Source organism: Haliotis cracherodii, unplaced genomic scaffold (assembly GCF_022045235.1).
Source record: "Haliotis cracherodii isolate W230 unplaced genomic scaffold, xgHalCrac1.p SCAF_3, whole genome shotgun sequence".
Taxonomy (NCBI): domain Eukaryota; kingdom Metazoa; phylum Mollusca; class Gastropoda; order Lepetellida; family Haliotidae; genus Haliotis; species Haliotis cracherodii.
In genome coordinates this window covers 48047944-48067493 of record NW_027266286.1, presented here as the reverse complement: position 1 = coordinate 48067493, position 19550 = coordinate 48047944, and the positions used below count along the sequence as shown (strand labels likewise).

At 40.0% G+C, this 19550-nt stretch overlaps 1 protein-coding gene across 1 annotated transcript; it reads left to right on the top strand.

Moving 5' to 3' along the window:
- The first annotated feature begins 5749 nt into the window (after positions 1 to 5749).
- Positions 5750 to 18897, top strand: LOC139474741 (uncharacterized). Its single transcript, XM_071257857.1, has 4 exons — positions 5750 to 5854; positions 16356 to 16464; positions 17244 to 17359; positions 18648 to 18897. Exons 1-4 carry the CDS (start codon positions 5818 to 5820, stop codon positions 18722 to 18724), a joined length of 339 nt encoding a protein of 112 aa, XP_071113958.1. The 5' UTR covers positions 5750 to 5817; the 3' UTR covers positions 18725 to 18897.
- The last annotated feature ends 653 nt before the right edge of the window (positions 18898 to 19550 follow it).

Below are 19550 nucleotides of genomic sequence, written 5' to 3'. Positions count from 1 at the left end.
GCTACGAAGCAGAGAACTTACATAATGTACCTTAAAGTTTGTGCTAATTATACAGTTGGCTTCTATTTGTCCATTTGTCCATTTGTCCATTCCCATTGCTATTACCGATCAGCGCTAATTAAATGTTAAGTGTTGGCTTCCATTTGTCCATTGCTAATCACCTATCAGCGGCAATTAACTATTGGCTTCCCTCGTTAAGTTTCCACATTTGTTAACTTATTACTATTGTTGTTCATACAGGAAGGTAATTATGTTCTCTTCTGCATCGTAGCATATATTCACGGGTGTGAATGAGTATGGTTTTACGCCGCTTTTGGAACTATTCCAGCTTAACGGGACGGGGACTACTTGTAATGGCTTCACACATTGTATCATGTTGGGAATCGAACTTGGGTCTTCGGCGTGACGAGTACAAGAGGCTACCCCGCCGCCCCGCGCTTATGTAAGAGCTGAGTTCCGAAGGTCAGCGGAGCAAATACAAAAGTCACAACGACGAAGAACGCTACTGAACTTGAGAAGAAGAAGGACAGATATATATTCATGAAAAAGACTCTGGCTTCTAACAGATACCACAAAGACATATGTTGACAATGGAAGTAGGACGCGATTTCATATTTATTGTAAACAGGGTTTAATATATCTAGAAATGTATAACAGTTGTGTTTTACAACTTGTTTGTAGCAGGCTAACTAGTTTTAATTCAATGGCCTTTCCCAATAATATTTATGTATATATTTTACTCTGTTATCTATATATTTGCGACATATTAATAGAAAATGATACTCATCTTCAAGTACGTTAACACTTGAAGCACAATAAAGCGGTTCTTAACGGACAAAAGATTTATTGATTGCACCTAGCTGGAACTGCCAACACGATGAGTCATTTACTGTTACATATATTACCCTTTAAATCTTTAACACACTGTTACGTCCGACATACTGTCATACTATGAATCTTTCGTGATATATGTTTAGTTTACCAGGTCACAGGTGGCAAGCGCAAGAACGTGGCCAAGTGGTGTGATTTGTTGCAACATTTCAGAGATAAATGTATGCGGGTTACTACACACATCACTCCAGTATATTCTCTCACTCAGGCACGCTATCTAAAGCTGACAAGAACTGTTTCAAATGTCATAACTAATGTTGTGCATTTCCGATGTTACAATATCTGTTTTCATCTGAAAGTCATGTCTGGATGTTTCATTTTTCAAAATGTTCATGCAAGGACAATCAGGTGATAAGGCTCGCTGAGTTGGTTGATGCGTGTCATCGTATCCCAACTGGGTGGAATGATGCTAATGATATCACTCACTGGCCTGGATTGTCTGGTTCAGGCTCGCTTATTTACAGACCGCCGTCATATATCTAGCATATTGTTGCTTTCGGCGTTAAACAACAAAAAAAACAAGCGTTTCTTTCCCAGACCTTGAAATAAAAATATTTCTGTTACATTGTGTACATCAAAGTTTGAAACTTCCTTCTCAGTTAGTCATGTGGGTGTTTTTGTACAATAAACCTTCCACTTATTTTAACGTCCTTGTGACATGACTACTGACACATCACATTTTTGGTCCAGGCTGTTTCAGTTTCAGTAAAACGTATACCATACTTGAATCGAAGAAGAACAATAAACTTCCCTTGGTATTCCTTGAAACAACTTTATCGCCACTTTGACGTTTCATGTTGTATGATACCAAAACAAATGAATATAGCTTTTACCTCTTTTTCACAAAGGGTGTGATGATGATCCAGCTAAACTTCCAGTGTTCAATTCACAAAAAAACAGACACAAAGAAATGAAATTTCTTTTTTCTCTTCCCAGTGACTACTTACTGAAGTCTAACATTATATTTAGAATTGTCATATCTAGGGAATGTATGGCATATATATGTTGATAATGAAAAGGATTAAAAGACAGAATAATTAGTACTTGTTCATAATGAATTAATCCGTGTTAAAATTTGACTAATTGTGCCATGTTTGACATGATAAATAACGGACAAGTCACTGCCTCGTCCTGCACCATGACTATAATATGTATTTTATGAGATCAAAACCAATCTAGATTTATAAAAAAGAAAGCCTATCCAGAATTGGCCAGCTCCTAAATCAGCACAAGGGAAATGATTTTTTTTTAATTTAAGAGGAGAGACATATATTGTGTAATAAATGATTTCTTAGACTATATATGTGTCTGGTCACAGCCAGGTGTATCCATCTCCCTTTAGTCATGTCATACAGACCAGGAAACAAATATATCCAATACAGACCATGCAAGACAATAATATTTGGCAAGTCTAGATTACTGCAGTATCATGGGTGATTGGCAATTATAGATTTGCAGATTTGTTCAGTCTCTGAAAATGAAGAACGTCTCTGGGCTCCTTTTAATCATATTTTATGACAATAATTTGACAATTGCTTTTTTGTGTGTAAAATATGTTCATTTCAGAGACTAGATGTTAGTCTTATCTCCTTCCAAGTTGCCGAATACTCTCTGTGATAGCCTTGTTCCGAGGATATACTGGAATTTAAGTCCATGGATGTGTAGTACTTCTATCCTCATAATAGGCAAGTCTAGATAAGCGGATATGACGCCAGTCTCTTATAGGGATAACTTGTTCTTATTGTTTATATGATCTAGAAATTATTAACTTATAAGTATTGCCTCAGAGACTTGAGCAAGTCTATCTCTCGGAGACCTTTTCCTGTAGAGAGGCGGTCTACAAGTATACACATTCTGATAACATGAGTGTCATGTTCTCCCAGAGTGGGTTTGGGAGGGGGTCCGGACAGAGCATTCTCCAGACCGCAGGACACAGTGTCTATTGGCTTATGTCCGCTGTTTATCTAAACGAAGCACACAAAAAGCCTCCAGCTGTCTTCCACTCTTGGTGAACTTTAACATGGCAATCTCGCCTGTAAGACCAGAGGTACATGCCGAGCCACGGCAACAAATACCGGACCAGATAACCATGACCCTCAGATACGTACATTTTCCAGAGATTCTCATTTTGAGATCGTGGCTTAATGGCTGTCCGTAAGCTGGTTCCAGGGTCGCTAGGGAAGACGATTTAACTGACTCTCCGTGCAAGTATCTTGGTGTAGGGTGCATGTGAAGACGAGTTAACTGGCTCTTCTAGTCTATCTCCCAGACTCTAGAGGAAAAGAAAAAAAATCAAAACGGAGAACTCAAGTCTAGAATGATTTGGAAAGCCTCGCATCCCTGAAATTAAGGATTGTCCTCGGTTCTATTTGCATTTAATATTTTTAATAGATATATATTTTTTAAATAAGATAAATTTATCTTTGGGACTTAAAGTCTGTCTATGGCTCCCATCGCATGTATCTTGGTGTAGGCCGGGTGTCTGTGAAGACGAGTTAACCAGGCGTATGTGCATATATCTAAGTATACGTTGTCTGTGAAGACAAGTTAACTAGGTGTACGTGCATATATCTAAGTGTAGGGTGTCTGTGAAGACGAGTTAACCAGGTGTACGTGTATATATCTAAGTGTAGGGTGTCTGTGAAGGCGAGATAACCAGATGTACGTGTATATATCGAAGTGTAGGGTGTCTGTGAAGGCGAGTTAACCAGGTGTATGTGCATGTATCTACTTAGAGGGTGCCTGTGAAGGCGAGTTAACCAGGTGTACGTGCATATATCTAAGTGTAGGGAGTCTGTGAAGACGAGTTAACCAGGTGTACGTGCATATATCTAAGTGTAGGGAGTCTGTGAAGACGAGTTAACCAGGTGTATGTGCATATATCTAAGTGTAGGGTGTCTATGCAGACGAATTAACCAGGTGTATGTGCATATATCTACATGTAGGGTGTCTGTGAAGACGAGGCAACCAGGTCTATGTGCACGTATCTACATGTAGGGTGTCTGTGAAGACGAGTTAACCAGGTGTACCTGCTTGTATCTACTTGTAGGGTGTCTGTGAAGACGAGGTAACCATGTGTACCTGCATGTATCTACTTGTAGGGTGTCTGTGAAGACGAGGCAACCAGGTGTATGTGCATGTATCTACTTGTAGGGTGTCTGTGAAGACGAGGCAACCAGGTGATGTGCATGTATCTACTTGTAGGGTGTCTGTGAAGACGAGTTAACCAGGTGTACCTGCTTGTATCTACTTGTAGGGTGCCTGTGAAGACGAGTTAACCAGGTGTATGTGCCTGTATCCACTTGTAGGGTGTCTGTGAAGACGAGGCAACCAGGTGTATGTGCATGTATCTACTTGTAGGGTGTCTGTGAAGACGAGTTAACCAGGTCAAAGTGTATTTATCTAGGTATAGGGCGTTGTTAGGTGGTGTGATATAACTGTCTGCCCATGCGTGTACGTATCTGCCTGTCGGGTTTATGTGAGGGTGGTCTGAGTTAACTCTCTGCCCATACATGTATCTGGGTGTAGGGTGTCTGTGAAGCTGGTGTGAGGTAACTGTCTGCCCATACATGTATCTGGGTGTTGGGTGTCTGTGAAGGTGGTGTGAGGTAACTTTGTTCCCATACATGTATCTCTGTGTAGAGTGTCTGATCTGTGACGGTTGTGTGAGGTAATTGTCTACCCATACATGTATCTATCTATGTGTAGGGTGTCTGTGAAGGTGGTGTGAGGTAACTCTCTTCCCATACATGTATCTAGGTATAGGGTGTCTGTGAAGGTGGTGTGAGGTAACTCTCTTCCCATACATGTATCTAGGTATAGGGTGTTTGTGAAGGTGGTGTGAGGTAACTGTCTGCCCATACATGTATCTGGGTGTAGGGTGTCTGTGAAGGTGGTGTGAGGTAACTGTCTGCCCATACATGTATCTGGGTATAGGGTGTCTGTGAAGCTTTGTTTTCGAAACAAATGTAATGTACATCTACCATGTCTCAATTAGTATGAGTATTATAAATACATGCAGCCATGGTGACAAAACTTAAACTGTTAACATAAATGTCAATGCGTAACTTACTAATCAGAACCGCACATTTTATACATGCATATTAGCATTTGTATAGATTGGAATGTTTCTAGTTTAGCCATTTGTAGTCCCCAGTGGATGTAAACGCAAAACGTTAACTCAAGAACGCCAGAGAACAATAAGTATCAATTATCTGCCGAATCCAGTGGATGTAAGAAACCATCGGTTATGAAAAGACGATTAATAAATCTCAGTAAATTGTATGGAGTAACGGGACATTAAATGTATGAGTAATTAATTGATTGCCTGAACGTGTTCTTTAAATTGGTGCAGCTGTACTCAACAGCAGAAATGTGATTATGTCAGGTTTGTAGAGGCTTTGGCCTCAAGAAAGATATCCCTAATTTCGCTCCTGTACAGGCATCATCCTACATGTTTCAGGAATGCATTCACGTCGGACCTTTAGCTGCACTCCAGTGATACCTTCTTAACTACGTAATTCACATTCTCATAAGCAGCCTAGATATAGTTTCCGTCAAGAATTGTAGATTTCGCGTCACCTCCTGACAAACATTCTTACACATGGAGTAGTAAGCTTCTCGGTAAGTCTCCCCATTCCCACAAAATGTCCATCCATCGCACTCGCAATTCAAGTTTCATTAGAAAATCAAAACCATCCCGATCGGTTGCCACGACAACAAGCTAATGTCGAACATGCCATTGAGGCAGATACAAACAAATATTCGGTAATCCTAGGAGGCGCTGCTGCTAGCCCGGGTCGGGGGCTCTTCGCTTCCGCAGTGAGTGGTGGGCGGGGCTCCGTTATATCAGGCCTTCACTTGCCGAGAGCTTCATTTAACTTTGGAAGTTCTGACGATAACATCTATCAGAGAGGAATAGTCAACATGAACAAGGTTATTTTCTCCATCGTCGTAGTTGCAGGTAGGGTTTGCTATGGTTAAGAACAACTGTTAATACAAGAACATACATATTTAACTTTGAACCTAAAACGATGTTCATAATGTTATAGGTCTTACAATCTGGTATACTATTTGTTAGCATGTTGGCATGAAACGCCGTTGTGTCAACGCAATCATGATAGAAACATACTCCTACTGTCGGAAATGTATTGTAATGAATGTTCCATGTGTTAGTTGGCGGACATATGCTTTATTCATGTATACTGACACAAACGGTTTAACTTTGCGGTATCCCGTGTCATGCAACATACCTGTGACAAGATAGACACAATTTTTATGGATAACAACTTCTTTAATACTGTAAAAAGGCGACGCTTCGGTATAGATCCTTATACCGTTGTCAAGCAAGTTGTTATCCATAAAAATTGTGTCTATCTTGTCATCCGTCAACTTCTAAGTAATGCCTATCAAACAAACATACCTGTGGGTATGCAATATTTTAAATTATAACCTATCAACATGCCAAGCAAATCTAACGCATCGGATTCAGGAAAATATAAAAGAGGAGATAATTATATTGCGTAACAAATGATTTCATAGACTACATAGCTTGCTGTATCTAGCGGGGTCTTTGGTAGTCAGCCATTTTGTTGGCATCTCGTGGTATAGTGTTGGGAGGGCCTAAAAATCAGAGTCAATATTAGTAGAACAGTCTATAACATCGTACCACCATAATATAAAGGTTTTAAGGACAGGCATATTTATTGGTTCATCACCTGGAGTCTGTACATCGTTGCTTCTGTAATCACATCATAGTCTTGAATTCATTATGGGCTTTTGAATAACAGTTACGGTTGGTGTGAAGGGACTATGAGACGATCATAGCCATGATTATGAAAAACTTTATATGTACATTAATGTGTGACCAAGTAGATCTGAATGCCTCCTCAAACCATGACAACTGTATAGAAGAACCCAATACATAACACTAAATATTTATTGATAATTATTTGTATGCATATCTTTAGTCTTACACATTTACGTTTTCCCCAGTATCTGCAATGCAGATTTGAATTTAATCAATTGAAGTAAGTACATAATAATGTCTTTAGACGTTTGTGCAAGTCTAGCATATGGCTATCATATCAATGTAATTTACCCTTTACATATCGTCGCCTTACCTAGACTAGCCAGTGGCGAGCATAGAATGAGCAAACGATATTTGTTCTGTATAGTCTTGATATGAAGATATGAAGTTGCATTGAGACATAGAGGGGCAATACGCGAAACATTGGGAACTTATTTCAGGCCGTCCCAACAGAGAAGAACGGTTTGAAGTTTTACTTTGACCCACTTGAACTCTACATAACTCGCATAGCTTTACACACGCCTCAGGGTGCTTGGCGGCATGACAGATGAGGGTGACAGTGTAAGACTTATTGCTTCTGGACATATAACTCGATAGAGACGCGGCAGGAATACCGATATAGAGTCAGATATGCATGTACAGACAGGTGCCGAAAGGGACGGGGCAGAAAAAAACCATCATTCGTTTCAGAAAAGCAGAAAGGCAGATAGGAAATGAGACAGATGGACTCACATTCACTTAAAGACATATAGAAGATTGGTATACATGTATAGACACACTGACATGTAGTCAGGCAAGTGGCTAGGCATACATATTCAGACAGACAATTATATATGATCCATGTGCAGACAGATAGACAAATGCACCCACATACATAGACAGACACAAAAACACACATATATTGACGTATAGCCATACAAAATATAATATCACTACAAGTGACTTCGTGAGACAAATCAGCTGCTCTGTGAGCATTACATGCAGGTGACACTCTTGGTGAGTGTGGTGTTGGTGCACTGTTCACACAAACCTTATCTTGCTTGTTGTGTACATCACAAACATATTGCGACGTTTTTGGTGTTGATATGCGACTTGTTACTCTCAACTACTTCAGTTGTAATACCAAGCTCACTTTGTCTGTGGCCCACTACATACGCTTCCATAGACGAGTTGTACATGAATCTCGTGTCATGACACCACTTCAGCTGAGCCAATATACTTCAGATGGACGCGAGCACAGTATTAGTCTCCCTGTCCCAAGAAAATATATTTAAAAAACTTTGATTGGGGAAGTCTAGCTTGCCGCAGCTCTGAATTGAAGCATTGTTCTCGGCTCCATTTGGATTCTATTTTTTTATTTTGTACATATATATTTTTACATAAGATAACTTTATTTCGGGGACAAAATGTCAGTCTATCACAATAGATAGATAGATAGATAGATAGATCATCTTTATTTCCTCCAGTTGATGAAGATACATTGATATGAGATATAAATGTATACATATATAACAGCTGATATATTGTATGTACAGACAGTTTCACATCGTTATCAAATGATGTTTCTTAGTAGGTTTTTCCACATTTTAACAGTTTTACAAACACGAAGCATTATATTTGCCCATAGATTGTATTCAATTGCCATAGTACTTTCTGTTGGCAAACCGCCAAGTAAAAAGGACAGAAAGGTATCGTCATCATCGTTCCAGATACTAGAAAAAGTTGTCACATCTAGTAAATCAATAATAGACTCAACAAGAATATTTCTTTGTTGTTCAGTCTTTTTACAATACATAAACACATGTTTGATAATATCAAAAGCAAATGTGCCGCATAAACATTCATCAGATTGTATACTGTAGGTGCTAAGGCATAATAAATATGCTAAATCATAGAAGTGTTCCGGTCTTTCAACTGTAAGTAACCAAAGTCTGTGTACCTTAGGTGATCGTATAAGAGAGTATCGTTTTAGGTTTTCTCTTGAATGAATCTCTGCATGAATTATGATATGGTCACATACGCTTATTTGTTCTTTAACTCGACTCACCCATGCATGTTTGGAGGGGAAATGAGAATAAATGGTATATGTGTTTATGTCATTATTGAGTTCATACTTGTTTACAAGTGAAAGCATGTGGTATACGGGTGACATTTTACATTTATCATCTTTTTCTTTAATTGTATCGAGTTCATACTGAACAAGTCTGTGCTGAAATAGTCTTTTAAAGGCAAAGTTAATGTCACTATTACATAGTCTTCCCAGAAATAGGAGAGCTCGTTGATCAATGTACGCCTGGAGAGAAATTAAACCCAGACAATCTCTGGTGACGACGGAAGGAGTGCGTCTAGACAGTCCTTGAATCTTTTTACAAAAATAACGTTGAATAATTTCAAGCATTTCGTATTCCTTCGGTGACAGTTTACCCCATACACTACAAGCAAATAGTCCACATGGTAAAATTACCCTTTCCCATATACGAACAGCTGGGATAGGATTTAAGCCACCAAAGTATAGTCCATGATTATAATTTATATTGACTAACATTCTGAGTTTTTCACATATTAGATGGGTACGTTCTAAGGTTTTCTTTGATGTACTTAGAAGCAATCCAGCATAAGTTACATTTTCCTTTTTAGGAAGTACTTGTGAACCAATGTAGACACATTGACAGACAGATTTGCGAATATTCCCAAACAGTAGAAATGCACTTTTACTGGCATTATATTTCAAATGCCATCTATTAGCATAGGTGTATATATTATTCAGTAGACATTGCAGTCCGTCAGGGGAGCTGCTCAACAGCGTAGTATCGTCTGCTAATAGGATGCCAGGTGTATTACCCCATGGAAGACACAAGCCACGCCCTAGATCATCAAGTGAATACAACAAGTCGTTAATATATAGAGTAAAAAAACCATGCCGATAAAACGCGACCTTGACCAACACCTTGCTTAACATGAAACACATTTGAGGTAAAACCTCCAATGCTTACACATGATTGCATTGAGGTATATATTGTGCGTAAAAGTCGCCATAATTTTCCATTAATACCAAAGTTATACAGTTTGAAGAAAAGACCATTAAGCCAGACTCTGTCAAAAGCTTTTTCGTTGTCGAGAAAAGCGCAGTAAACTGGAGACTGTCTTTCGTTATAAAAAGCTATGCTTTCCATTAATGTAAACAGGGCAGTTTCTGCCCCAGCCCCTCTCCTAAATCCAAATTGAAAGGGATGGGGGAAGCCTTTAGATTTGTTTGCCCACTCTTCAATTCTATTCAGCAGAAGTCTTTCGAACAGTTTACTTAATACTGGAGTGAGGGTAATACCTCTGTAGTTAGTGGGGTCGTCTTTACGTTTACCATGGCCTTTATGGATAGGTAAAATCTTTCCAACGTTAAACATTTTAGGTACATATTCATGAGAAACAATTTTATTATAGAATATAACAAGGTGATGGATAATAGATCTACCAGAGTATTTGATATGTTCATTAACTATGCCATCGGGACCAGGCGATTTTCCACTTTTTAGACGTTTTATAGTTGCCAATAACTCATCAGATGTGAAAGGACAAATCAACGTGGAACTAACGTCACTGTTCCCTTGGTCATTATACGAATCATTTTCAATCTGTTCCATGCGAATATTCACATAATCAGTAAAATCTGAGTCAAAATTGATATCATGATTTGGCATTGATAAATCCTTGAAATATTTGGAAAACAGATTACAAATTCCTTCCTGTGTATTACAGGATTCTTCATTATACACAAGCGTCTGGGTTTGTTCCTTCTTTCTTTTATATTTCTTGGTTACTCTAAAGTACTCTGTTACATCGACCTCAGCTGCTTCATATATTTCCTGAAACTTTTCGTCTTTCAGTTTTTGTTTGGAACGGCGATGCTGCTTCCTAAAGATACGTTTTGCTCTTTTATACTCAATATAATTTGCATCCTCTTTATCATGAGATTTACCATTATAGATCCATTCACTACGGCGTTGTCGCATTGTACGATGCAACATATTTAAATTATCCTTTTTCCAGTATGGTTTTAAATGAGATTGGAATTTTGAAGATGGTATACTTAGTTTAGCTGCAGCCTACATGCCCAGTCAGATAGACATGTATACACCTATGTACAGACAGACAGACAGATGTACCTACATGTACAGAAAGACATGTATACATCCATGTACAGACAGATAGACATGTATACATCCATGTACAGACAGAAAGACATGTATACATCCATGTAAAGACACACAGACATGTATACATCCATGTACAGAAAGATAGACATGTATACATCCATGTACAGACAGATAGACATGTATACATCCATGTACAGACAGATAGACATGTATACATCCATGTACAGTAAGATAGACATGTATACATCCATGAACAGACAGATAGACATGTATACATCCATGCACAGACTGATAGACATGTATACATCCATGTACAGACAGATAGACATGTATACATCCATGCACAGACAGATAGACATGTATACATCCATGCACAGACAGATAGACATGTATATATCCATGTACAGACAGATAGACATGTATACATCCATGTACAGACAGATAGACATGTATACATCCATGCACAGAAAGATAGACATGTATACATCCATGTACAGACAGATAGACATGTATACATCCATGCACAGAAAGATAGACATGTATACATCCATGCACAGACAGATAGCAAGTGTGCATCCATGTACAAAAGGATAGACATGTATACATCCATGCACAGACAGATAGACATGTATACATCCATGAACAGACAGATAGATACGTGTACATCCATGTACAGACAGAAAGACATGTATACATCCATGTAAAGACACACAGACATGTATACATCCATGTACAGAAAGATAGACATGTATACATCCATGCACAGACAGATAGCAAGTGTGCATCCATGTACAAAAGGATAGACATGTATACATCCATGCACAGACAGATAGACATGTATACATCCATGAACAGACAGATAGATACGTGTACATCCATGTACAGACAGAAAGACATGTATACATCCATGTAAAGACACACAGAAATGTATACATCCATGTACAGAAAGATAGACATGTATACATCCATGCACAGACTGATAGACATGTATACATCCATGTACAAAAGGATAGACATGTATACATCCATGCACAGACAGATAGACATGTATACATCCATGAACAGACAGATAGATACGTATACATCTATGAACAGACAGATAGGTATGTATACATCCATGTACAGACAGACAGGCAGACAGCTATGACATTTTCAGACGACAGGCAGAGGCTAACGTGCAGACTGTCAGACACGATAGATGCCAAGGTGTATGCGGTCATAGAGACACACAAGCAGATATATAGAAAGGCAAGCAGACAGGCAGTCTGATAAACAGTCAGACAGAAGGACATGTATATGAAACACTATTGATACTAAGTACCATTATCCATGTCTTTTGTGGGATGCCCTTCTGTGGTAATTGAACCAGTTGGAGATGCACCCTACCGGATCCATCGCCGGGAACTATGGCAACCTCTGAATCAGTTTCCTCATGAACGAATATGTTCAGCAACCAAACTACTTGCCAGTGTTTCATTCATCCGGCTGAAACGTCAGAGAACGGCTTCCTCTATATACATGAAAGAACGTACTAGGTTTACCACTGAATGGCAGGGGAGTGGACTACACAAAACCAATTAGTTTGTGACTTTGTTACAACTGGGACAAATGTATTGATTCAACACATAAACACACACACACGAACACACACACACACGAACACACACACACACACACACACACACACACACACACACACACACACGCACAGTTGGCGTGAACACAAATCCAACTATATGGTTCTTGGTGTGGACAAACATTTGGTTTGTCAACACTGCAAAGCATCACTTCAAACGCATACACACACATACATGCACACACATACACACAGACACACACACACCAAAACAATTTGATTTTTACGTTGACAATGAATAACAACTTGATAACACACCCAAACCACCATTAATTGCGAAAAGAAACACATAAACTTTGTTTCTTGATGTTATTTTGTGTGAGACACTCATTAGCATTCGAAAATGTGAACATCCAATCCAACATGAAGCTACGAAACAGGCAACTATTCAGCTACGTGTCAAACCCATTACATCATTATTTGTTTCAACGAAATAAAGCGGCCCACCTCACTACCTCAGGGTAAATAAATGACACTCAGTTAACATATAGCCTGCTAAATCACCCTGTGTCGGTCGGAGGATGGGCCACGCCCAGGGCTCTTAAGATGCCGCCTGATACTGACTGAGAGTAGGTCACAGTGCCTATATACACTCGCTGCGTGAGGCGGTTTCTCCAGCCAGTTGCTGGTGCCTAGATCCTACCTCAATACTGGCGCAAAGGCTATTTCATAGGCATTTTAACATCTTTGTCACGTCTATATGATACTTGTAACACATGGTATATTTGGGATAACGATTTCTCAGTAAAGTATAGATTTTATTGATTCCCGTCCGGGATTCGAACCTACACTGCCACCTTATCGCCAGCACACAAAGTTAGCGATCTAACCCACTCGGTCACCGAGACTTCCACAAAAATGAAAGTCCGACTGGTAGTCTAGATCACGTACTTTGTGTACCCCTCTGACAAGTGATAAATTGGCACGGCTCCCTGGATTTGTGTGCTGGCGATAAGGAGCCACACTCTGGCAGTGTGGGTTAGATCGCTGACTTAGTGTGCTGGCGATAAGGAGCCACACTCTGGCAGTGTGGGTTAGATCGCTGACTTAGTGTGCTGGCGATAAGGAGCCACACTCTGGCAGTGTGGGTTAGATCTCTGACTTAGTGTGCTGGCGATAAGGAGCCACACTCTGGCAGTGTGGGCTAGATCGCTGACTTAGTGTGCTGGCGATAAGGAGCCACACCCTGGCAGTGTGGGTTAGATCGCTGACTTAGTGTGCTGGCGATAAGGAGCCACACCCTGGCAGTGTGGTTTAGATCGCTGACTTAGTGTGCTGGCGATAAGGAGCCACACTCTGGTAGTGTGAGTTAGATCGCTGACTTAGTGTGCTGGCGATAAGGAGCCACACTCTGGCAGTGTGGGTTAGATCGCTGACTTTGTGTGCTGGCGATAAGGAGCCACACTCTGGCAGTGTGGGTTAGAATCACGAAAGGGACTCAACCCCAAAACAATAGAAGAATCTCTACTTTACTAAGAAAGTGTTAACCCAAGTATAACATTTGTTACATTTGACCACTTTCTAAATGGCATTGTGTGTTTATATGAGACTTGTTTATCAGTTGCAATACATCTGCGTCGTTCACACACAAGTAGGTGTGTTTGTTATTGTCCTTGCAAACACGGCAACAACAGAACAGAGGAAAACCTACCCTTTCCGCAGACATCCGATGTTTCTACACGTATAACGTACTGACCATCGCGTTTGTGGAGTTTTAATTGCCGTCGTGTTGATATAAGGTCCTTATTTACACTTATGTCAATAGTTGAGATAAATGTTTATCTCCATTCTGTAGACCAATATAAAATGTAATGGGCAGTTAGCTGAACCTGATAAACGAAACATCTGTCTTAACCATCAAAGGGGGTTATTTGAACTGTTCTACGCATACTCAAATATATCAGAACCGATAGGTTCGTAAATGGAATATGTTGAAATGTAAGTCTGGAACGCGTATGAGATATATGCATCAATATACTCGATTCTGTTTGGTCAAGAAAATTTTTCAACTGACACTAACACACCAGTGATTAGGACAATCGATACGTCCGCCTTGCCACAGGATAATGCTGTTGGATTTGCATCTTATTATGTTATTGCGACACATCAAAAAATATTGTTTATGCTGAAAAGCTATGAAAGTTGCTATTGAGAAATGTATACGAATATATTAACATGTATCACATAGTTTCTATTCACTATAATTGACATGTAACCATGATACAGCACAGGTATATAAGGATAATAAACTACTTTTGTCATCAACAATTTGCAATTGTTTCCATACTCGTAGGATAACTGTGCACATTAATATAAATGTGAAAATGATTTTGCTACACCATAGACAGCTCTTGGTCTCTCGAACCTAAAAACTTTTTGTGTAGAGGTTACAGACAACTAAATGTTTTCCCATAGACTTCTATAGTAACGTTATATTTTTTTTTAAATAACTAAGCATTCAACAGCTATTACCTGCTAGTGTGTGCACAGTTTGGCCTTAGAGCAGCAATAAAAACATAAAATATGACTAGCTTAGCCAGCTCCTTTTCCGAGTACAGGAAGCTAAACACACCACCCCCAGTTTCGCACCAAATGTCACCTACTTGAAAATAGCTGTGGTCACATTCAGCATAAGTCATCATGTTGAAAAAGACAGTACTAAATATAGAAAAACACGGTCAGTTTTAATAACTGGATGGATGTACATTTGTTAAACATAAAAATCCTACAGAATATCCTCCAATCACAGCCTTCAGATACCTCTCGATCTGCACTGAAGTAAAAACGCACTGTCCAAACTGGTTCTGATTTGGTGTAGTAGAACCTGTAATGTCAACCTGCCGTTGCTTATATGCCTGAATTCCTACCTTGAACCAAATCTATTTAGCTGTGGCTTCGCGGCCTGAACAGGTGTAGCGTAAACACGTAATCAGTGAAAGCTTGACATTACTTATACAATGTACAACTGCCTAATCATTCGCCAGATAAACTCCAGTAGGCCGACGAACACAATTAATATGCTAAACACCCTTCGGTTCTCTGAGATACAGTAATGTGAACCTTACAAGAAGGGTGAGGAGAGAGTAGTTTACAGAAGTAATCTGGCAGCTTGTTGATGGATCGAGAGACGGACATATTGTAGAACTAGGTAATATATGACAGACTGACACTGACAGGTTGTAGATACAGAGCGTATCTGACAGATTGTGCACAGGGAGCAGCTGATATATTATGAATACAATGAGTAGCTGACAAATTGTCAGCGCTTCAAACCAGGCATTTTTTTCTGGAATTAAGAGCCACATATTTCTTTTTAACCCAAAAACATTATTTTTTAGAATACCCAGCAGGAAAGTACATTTGAAAAAGAATATAACAAAAATATGGAATATTTAATGGTCTGCTTATAAACGCTACTCATTAAACTTTACATTTCATTTTGTACCACAAGCAATATTAATTGTTATCAGGGGATGCTGCCCGTGACTACTAACTCGTGATGAAACCATTTTAAAGGGACCCTTAACAAATGGTTACTCACACGTGAACAGTAAACTCCCATGGAGAGAGAGAGAGAGAGAGGGAGAGAGAGAGAGAGAGAGAGAGAGAGAGAGAGAGAGAGAGAGAGAGAGAGAGAGAGAGAGAGACTGGTCTGGTGGTCAGACATTGATTGGAGAGAGAGCGACAGAGAGACAGAGAGAGACAGAGAAAGACACAGAGAGTAGAAACGGATTCTTAAGAACCGACAATTCGTAATGACCGACTTTTCAGTGTACTCGATTCAGGACACCCAGCGTAAGCGCATGTGATTTGAGATGCCAGTTTACTTCTATCTAAGCTAAGCATGCGTTTTTTATTTACCCGGCAGGTCTGGTTTGCAGTTGTTATGCTGCTTGCGACTTTGCTGCCATTGGAAAATGTTCCGAAAGCCTAGGAAGGAAAACAAGTGGCCAACAAGATAAGGCAGCTTTCTGCAGGTACGTTCACACCTTTGTTCCACTCTCCATTATAATTATTCAACAAGCGTTTCCCACGACTCAATGCCCGTGGTATTAGTATCCATGCAGTATGTGGTTGTGCTGTCAGTGCCCGCACTTTGACCGCCCCTACTGTCAGTACCCGCACGCCACATTACCCGCACGTTGAACGTTCACCGACCCTACTGTCAGAACACGCACGTTCACCGGCCCTGCTGTCAGTACCCGCACGCTAGCCCCCTGCTTCTCTGTACCCGGACCCCGCCACAAACCCACCCAACCCCTGCTGTCAGTACCCGCACATTCAACGTTCACCGACCCTACTGTCAGAACCCGCACGTTCACCGACCCTACTGTCAGAACCCGCACGATCACCGCCCCTGCTGTCAGTACCCGCACGCTCCCCCCCCCCTGCTTCTCAGTACCCGCACCCCCCCCCCACCCCCCCCCCCCCCCCCCCCCCTCCTGCTGTCAGTACCCGCCCGTTCAACGTTCACCGACCCCCTACTGTCAGAACCCACACGTTAACCGACCCTGCTGTCAGTACCCACACGTTCACCGCCCCTGCTGTCCCTCTTCTCAGTACCTGCTCACCCTTTCAGAAGAATGCTGAACTGAAAATACAGCTCCTAGCATTGTGTGAAATTGTTTAGTATAGGATGGGGCTTATCAACATATTATAAGTATCAGGTTAAACCTAATGTTACATATGAGTAAAAGAGTATTAGTAACATGCCGACTGTATATAACTTTCACATGATGTATGCATTTGCCTACAGATTTTATGGCGAATTCAAATCCTGCCTGGGGTCCCAGAGTGACTGCGATATTTCTGATACACTGACACGTATGGAAGATAGCCTGAAGCAGTCATCTGGTATTGACTTGAGCACATGTAAGTATTGCATTACCCTTACAAGATCTTTAGGTACAATGTGTGAAGCCCATTCCTGGTGTCCCAAGCCGTGATACAGATAGAATAAATGCTAAAAGAGACGTAACACTACTCATATTACAAGGTCTTAAATATGGCATTATATCAAACGAAATGGACAAAACATCTTTGCATGATTTCTGATTAGACTGTCATTGTACTGGTCATCAGATAATCATGTGTTCCAGTCATTGTTCTGGCCATCTGACAACCATGAGCTCCATTCATTGTACTGGTCATCAGATAATCATGTGGTTCAGTCATTGTACTGATCATCAGATAATCATGTGGTTCAGTCATTGTCCTGGTCATCAGACAACCATGAGCTCCATTCAGTCATTGTACTGTCCATCTGACAACCATGAGACCCAGTCATTGTACAGGTCATCTGACATCCTTGAGCTCTATTCCGTCACTGTACTGGTAATCAAGCAGCCACGAGCTCCAGTCATTGTACTGGTCATCAGGCAACCATGATATCAAGTGATTATACTGGTCATCAGACAACCACGAGCTCCAGTCATTGTACTGGTCATCTGACATCCCTAAGTTCTATGGCCTTCGGGTAATCTTGAACCACAAAAGCCGCCGACAGCTAAAGCTCTGTGACCACCACTGGTCAGTATAATTTATAGGTGCAATGCATAGAAGACTAGAGATACAGTAGCATTCTTCAAAAACTGATATCATGTGCATTTGTTGCAAATTGTATGTTATAAACTAGAGATTGTTTGGAAATTATTGATCCATACCGATTTTAAATTCAAAGCATATTTTCTAAGCTTTTTAGATTGTGATGTGGCGTCGTTACATTTGGGTTTTTTAAAGGAAGAGTAAAATATATCATAGAAAAGAATATTATAGTCGGACTCGTGCTATTGACTGTGTTTTGGGCAGATATTCTCAAGAATACGGAAGATTTTTGTCGTTTTTATTTTATTTACATATAAAAAGCAAAAACAAATATTTTCGCCAATGTTCCATCGGCTCCGCAAAACATATTTTAACTATGAATTACGATAACAAGGACGTAGCGTAGTGTTCGTAGAAGTGGTACGTTTCAGGTGCATTTTGAACGTTTAAGTTCATTATTTCAAACGTAACAAGATACTCCATCAGATGACTAAACTACCTGTAACTCCAAAAGTAATTTTGCAAATTATGAGATTCATGTGGATCAGCTGCATGTTGTATATTTGAATGATGTTCAGGTATACAGTCACATGGACGTTTCTCCTCTATCTTACAGGCTCCTCCGCTGGGATGGTTCAAGTGTCCATTGCCTGTGTCCTCCTGGTCCTCATTGCGTCCTTCCTTACCCGATAATTACACCCACTGAGTGCCTTAGTCAACTTTTGCTGTGTACTTCCATGTCACTTCCATTACTGTTAATCAACATATTTTCTATATCAGTGATCAATTAAACTGCTTCTACTCAACAAAGTAACGTTGTCGAAATGTCCATCAGCATACACTTGAATAAAACGATTTTTTATAAATATATTTCTCTTTTCTTTATGAGGGCGGTCGGGTAGCCTAGTGGTTAAAGCGATCGCTCGTCACGCCGAAGACCCGGATTCGATTCCCGACATGGGTAGAATGTGTGAAACCTATTTCTGGTGTCCCTGCCGTGATATTGCTGGAATATTGCTAAAACGGCGTAAAACCATACTCACTCACTCTTTTCTTTATGTGTATATGATATAATGCCGTTACAACCGATATGATTTGGTCGGTATCCACTTAAACTTCGTGTGTATTAACAATTCAAAAGGAAACGAACATGACGCCAAGAGCACCAGGAAACACTGGTTGTACGGGTCACACTGCATAAACGTAACTCCATTTATAACAAACACTGGTGTAAAAGGCACCAAATGGAAAATTGTTTTAAGTTGTCAGTCTGCTGAGTATTAATGTCGGAAAGTTATTTTTATTTGTCAATCTGCTGAGTATTAATTTTATACGTGCCATTTGAAGATACTAATTATGTAGTTTTGGCTCAGTTTTACGTGTAATGACGCCTTGTACTTTAATAGCTTAGAACATACATGTACAAGTAAAACTGTTTCCGCGTTACAGATCACAATGAGGTCAATCGCGAGCGATATTTTTACCGAGAGCATATGCTCTTGAAATTACGTGGAAAGAA